Below are 6,005 nucleotides of genomic sequence, written 5' to 3'. Positions count from 1 at the left end.
AGCAGAATCAAAAACAAAAAACTTACCCTTCCCTTTTGGAAGAAATCTAAAAAACTATTAAGTGCCATCGTCATTAATTAATTGTTTCTGGTCATTAAAACAACACACAAAATTAATTGTAACCTCTAACCTGTTATGTCAAAACCAAAACGTCAAAACAATTAAAACTGTCAAATTTGAAATATCAACAAAATACTGCTCTCTATTGGCAATAAACTGTAATTATTTAAAATGGCGGCGTAGCTTGTGAAATAAAATTTAGTGTTTTACAAAATTTTAAAAAAGTGCCCGAACGGACTACTATCCATTAAATGATAAACCGAAGCCCACTTAAAATGGGTTGAATATTTCAATTTGTCTCGAACTGTAGTAGAAAAGAACGAATGATATCAAGAAATATTATACAAGTTTTGGCAGGTGTCCTGCAACATTCTGTATTTTTTTTTCCTTCGTAAAATGAAGTGCTTTGTGATTTTCTGAGTAAAAAAATGGAGACCAAACTGTGTAGAATATGCGGTAAACTTGGAGAAAATAATGTGCACATATTTAAGACAGAAGGATTGAAAAATAAAATAGAAACATGCCTACCAATAGTAGTAAGTACTTTTTGAATTTGCAAGTTTAACTATTTTACCTCTTTCTACAAAAATTAGAATGTTTGTTATTGTTATTCTATCACCGCTTTATTGCATTGGTAACGTTATTTTCTTGTCTGCAATGCTAGGTTTCACAGTACTGCCTGCTGCCCGATACAATTTGTTCAGAGTGCCTAGAAAACGTCGAAAATTTTTACAGTTTCATAAAAAACTGTTTACAGAACATAATAGTTTTGGAGGCTCAATATGATATCACAGAATCTTGCCTAAAAACCAAAAGAAAACATGAGAAAAGCTCTCTTGCAGATATATCTGTCATTAAGCATGACAAAAACATTCAGACAGATGATGATGACTGTTTATATTTAAGTCAGTGTAATTTCACTAAGTTAGATTTAAGTGTATTAGAAAAACTCGATAAGGCCCTCTGTAATGCTGAGAGCATTTTGAAAGGCAAAGATGCCAAGTTGACATCACGAATTTCAAAAGTTAAACCCAAAATTAGGCTAGTTAATTATGAAAATGAGACTGATTCAAATTCTGATGAAGAGGCTGAAACTAAAGGCACACCTATAACTGAAAAGGTGTTGACAACTCACTCACAACCGGTTATTGTTGCCGATCCATCAAACACATGTCGCAGCACATTCAATTCAAATCTTGGTACACTAAAGAATTATTTTGATGATGCTGAAAATAACATCATAAACGAGATAGCACAACGTAAAAAAAGAAAGGCTGAAGAAATTGGATCTGACAAAACAAAAATTTTCAAAATGGACACCAACAATAAAAGAAAAAGCAAGAATCCAAAGAAAGTTAAACCTCTGGAGACACAGGTAGTAAACGAAGATTTAATTGAAAAATGTTTTGATAGTTCCACCCAAGATATAACTGAAGATTTTAGTCAGAAATATGTTGATAACGACATTAATATGACAAGTTCCAACAGTTACCAGGAACATACCAAAATTGGGAAAGTACTAGAGGTACCTATATGATTACATGTCAGTCTTTAAATAGTTTGTTTTGAATTACCTTATTTTTTCTTTCCTTCAAAGAGGAACTGGAGATAGATTATTTAATCATTTTTAAAAAATATCTGTAATTTTGTACAAAATAAAGTCCAAATTACATATGTACATTATTTTTTTTTTCTATTTCTCCAGTTCCTCCTTAAAAAATTGGGACTTTTATCTAGATTTTATCTTAGCCTAAAAAAACTTTTCCTGGTATGTTTTAGACTGAAACTAATACTTTATCATCGATACCCCAAGTGTGTTTGTTGTGTGACATGCAATTTCCTGGACCAAGCTCCTTAACAACGCACGTATACGAAACCCATGGGATAGATATGGCCAAAGTGGTGGCATCTTGTCCTGTAGTCGAGGAAAAGAAAAAGAAAATTCCAAATTTGGTCAAAATCACTGATCTGAAAAACAGAAACGAACAGGGTCAGTAAACAAAAAAAAAAACGATCTGTTACCTAAAATTTTAAAACAATTTTAAAAATTAATTTACTCTTAATCTCGGTTGTTATTACAAATTTGGCTTTCATTTTTTTTTAATATTATTTTAGTGGCAAGAGATCCTTCTGCTAATTCATCTTTCGACGTAACGAAGCAGGGGATTGAACAGCCGATCTTAATACACGAAGATCCACCCCAATTGCAACCGTCCTTCGTCTGTCCTTTGTGTCCAGCGGTTCAGACATCTAGGCCCGAACTTTTTTCCCATTTAAGAGCCAAACATGCCAAGCAGATAGCTCTCATGTGTAGCCTGTGCTTCCATATGGCTAGCACTTATATGAAACTTGCCGCACACTTAGAAATTTGCAAAAGGCAATGCAACATACCGTCGAAATACATTTGCAAACTTTGTTGTTATCATGACGACAATTGTAAGGTAAAACGATTTTCCATTTGTTATTTTGGAAATTTATTTGTACCCCTTTGAAGTAATTTTTTTATATATTGCTGTGTTAATCATGGACTAACAAGGCTTATAAAAACTTACATGTAAAAAATGTCTTGTAATGTTCACTACCAATAATCACTTTTTGTGTCTAATATATTGCAATTTATAAAATGAATTAATGCATGTCGAATGGGTCATTATAAACGATGGCATGTTATGATATTAGTCACTCCTATTATTCACTCATTTATTAAACAAAGCTTGAATAGCTTCATTTGTTATGTTGATAAGTCGATATGTATCTTATTTAATTATTATTTTTTAAAATTAACTGGCTCGTATTACCAATATCGTATACTGACTCCTGTTTGATGAATTTTAAGATTTACTTCAATTTTTTTCTTATTTCATTTGTAGGTGGTGGAAAACCACATTCCTATCCACGACTTCATAATTACCTGTTGCAAAAAGCAGCTTCGTATTTTCGACCCAAGCGACTACGTCGAAATCAATCCCATTCACGAGGGCAACTCAACGAAACCCTACACATGTTCAGAATGTGACACCGGGGGTTTTGCCACCTTCAAGGAGTTCAGCACACATCGTCGCAGTTCTCATCAAATCTTCCACTGCGACTTGTGCAACAAATTCTACGGGCGCAACTCTCACCTGTGGAAACATGTGAATCGTCTTCACAAAGGCCATCCCAGTATAACGTGTCAACTCTGTTACAAAACCAGTGCTTCTAAGTATCATTTGGCGCAACATTTCAACAAAATTCACAGCGCAAAAACGTACCAGTTCCATGATAAAGAGGAGCCTGATAACGTGGAAAACTTTATGAAGAAAAAATTCGACGGATTCGATTTCCAATACGTCAAGCAAAGTTTCATGCGTCAAGAACTGATGGAACAGGACAAAAAACGGAATTCTAGTGAGAATTCTGAAGAAGAGGAAGAAGACGTTGATGAAAAGAACGAAGACTGTACAAAGGTGGTGCCCCCTAAAGAGATTGACGCATCGAGTGACCTTTATACGAATATAATAACCAATTACACGCCTCCAAGAAATGAAGGAGCCTATAAGTGCCCTAAATGTTTCAGAGGATTTCACAAAAAGGCGCTACTGAAAAAACACAAGAAAAACTGCAGACCTCGTCTACAAAAAGACCTTTTGACCCGTTGCAAGTCGTGCTCGAGAATATTCAAAGACCGCCAAAGCCTCGCAAAGCATCTCATCAACTACCATTCGGAGTATGTGTGCGAAATATGTAAGCAGAAGGTGCAGAGCAAGTGCGAAATAGTGTCCCATATCCGCTTCTCCCACCCAAATTGCCACTTGTTCTGTCACAGTTGCGGTAATATCCTTAGAAGCAAGGTGGACCTTGCAGAACACAAAAAAGACCACAGGAATTCTTTTGTGTGCCAGTTTTGCGGTGACATGTTACCCACAAAAATCAAACTCAAAATGCACATACTAAGTTTGCACAGAAAGATTCTGAGCCTGAGTTGTGGTATTTGCTTGAAACTGTTCGAAACGCAACACATTTTACGGGATCACGTGCAATTGGTGCACAAAAACCACTTGTCGCCTTTGACTTCGTGCACTGTGTGCGGGAAGAATTATGGATCCAAATGGAAGACTTACGACCACTTGAATAAGTCTCACGGACGTACATTCAAAGCGTGCAAAATGTGCCTCGAGGTGTTTGATACAGAAGATGACCTCAGATCACACTACGACAGTATGCACGCAAATATAAGTCTGAATAATCTGAATGCGTCCAATAATTCTAATAGTAAAGTTACTGCTAGTGTTTCTGTTAACGTAGAAAACAATCCGGGTAAAAATAACATAAAAAAAGAAGAGTTTAGTAGCGATTTGGAAGGAAATAATGAAGACCAGGAGGCCAAGAACTCATCCAGTGAGATATCAAATGACACAGATATGTACCAGCAGCTCAAAACCAGTGATTGCGAAGACTTTTCAGCCCTGGCCGATCTGCCGGTTCAAGGTGAGAAAATTTCGCTGCTGGAAAAACGTTTACTAGGCGGCGTGTCTCAAGAAGTCGATAAAAAACTTTCGAAGACCCACGAAACCACTAAACCCAAGAATAGCGTAATCAAAATCGAAGCCAAATTTGTCAGTTACGAATCTCCTTCCAACTCGAACTCCAAACAACCAGAAGAAGCACCTGACGTAAACGGAACTTCTTCACTGGCACCGTTTTCTAACAGCTCCAAAAGAACCGTTTACGTCAATAGTAACGATCCGTCAGTTTGTGAGATCTGTTTAAAAACTTGGCCAGCAAAAAAACATCTTTGGCAACATTACATTAGATGCCACAAGCGGGTCGCAGCCACTGTGTGCGGAATCTGTCTAAAAACCAACGATACATACGAAGCTTTGCAAATGCACCTTATTACAACCCATCCGACACTACTACATGGACAAGGTTTTGGTTCGAACTTCATTTGCAGAATATGCGGACGATATCACAATGCCAGTTCGAAATTAAAGTTGCATATGGCCATACACGAAAACTTTGATTGGTCTTTGCTGGATCATTTTTATCCGAAAAATAACACAGACTTGTTCGAAAAAGATCAGCATAACAACAAAGAAGAAGACGTAGACGAAGAACAGGAGGACGAGGAAGACGAAGAAATGGATAACGACAAAGCAGTGATAAATAACGGTTACAACCACGAGAATTACGTAAAAGAAGAAGCGGAAGACGATGAAGAGGTCGTTAATTATGAAAGTTTAATAGAACAAGTGGAAGTCGACGCATCTTCGGAATCTGAATCTGACTGTGAAGTAAGTAACACCGTTGAGCAAGTAGAAGAAGAAGATGAAGAAGCCAATTCTGTCACAACGAGTGATAACGAATCGATTTTATCAGAAGAAAACTCTTTGGAGAACAGGATGCTTCAGAACATGCTCAAAGAAAAAGAAAAGTTAAAATCTTCTTTGGTTGTGAAGCAAGAGGTAGAAGACAAGGAAGAAAGGGAGGAAGAAGATGAAGAACAGAAACCGGTTGTGGGTGGGCCTTTCGAAAATCTTCAGAAATTTTATGCCGAAAGTACTAAAAAACTACAAAAGGAAGCATTAGTCAAACAAGAAAAGGAAGAAGAAGAAGAAGTAGAAGACATGTATTCAAGTTCCGACGATTCCGATGATTCTTCGGATTCGGTGCAGACCGGGTCAGACGATGTTAAGAGTGAGTCTTCCGACTCGCAGTATTCAAACCCTGTCGAAAACGATCCAAAATCCGATGAGCTCGACTCAGCAATACGATCGATCAGTTACGAGGAGATGAATTGCGAGAACGAGATCCTCGACGACGAAGTTTGCGACATACACACGCACACACTCAACCAACGTGAGATTCAATCGGCTGTGGACAGTATCCTGTGAATCAATATTGTACCAGATTTTCGTAATTTAAATGGTATTTAATATTCTTGCTTGAAACAAAACGTAACGAAT

General features: G+C 37.0%; 1 protein-coding gene across 1 annotated transcript; it reads left to right on the top strand.

Annotated features, from left to right (window-relative positions):
* Positions 1-32: 32 nt before the first annotated feature.
* LOC108743884 lies at positions 33-5,999 on the top strand. Its single transcript, XM_018479482.2, has 5 exons — positions 33-596; positions 725-1,585; positions 1,840-2,050; positions 2,176-2,501; positions 2,931-5,999. Exons 1-5 carry the CDS (start codon positions 489-491, stop codon positions 5,931-5,933), a joined length of 4,509 nt encoding a protein of 1,502 aa, XP_018334984.1. The 5' UTR covers positions 33-488; the 3' UTR covers positions 5,934-5,999.
* The last annotated feature ends 6 nt before the right edge of the window (positions 6,000-6,005 follow it).

The sequence above is a fragment of the Agrilus planipennis genome, unplaced genomic scaffold, assembly GCF_000699045.2.
Source record: "Agrilus planipennis isolate EAB-ADULT unplaced genomic scaffold, Apla_2.0 scaffold1573, whole genome shotgun sequence".
Classification (NCBI taxonomy): Eukaryota; Metazoa; Arthropoda; class Insecta; order Coleoptera; family Buprestidae; genus Agrilus; species Agrilus planipennis.
This window is presented reverse-complemented; position numbering and strand designations above follow the sequence as displayed.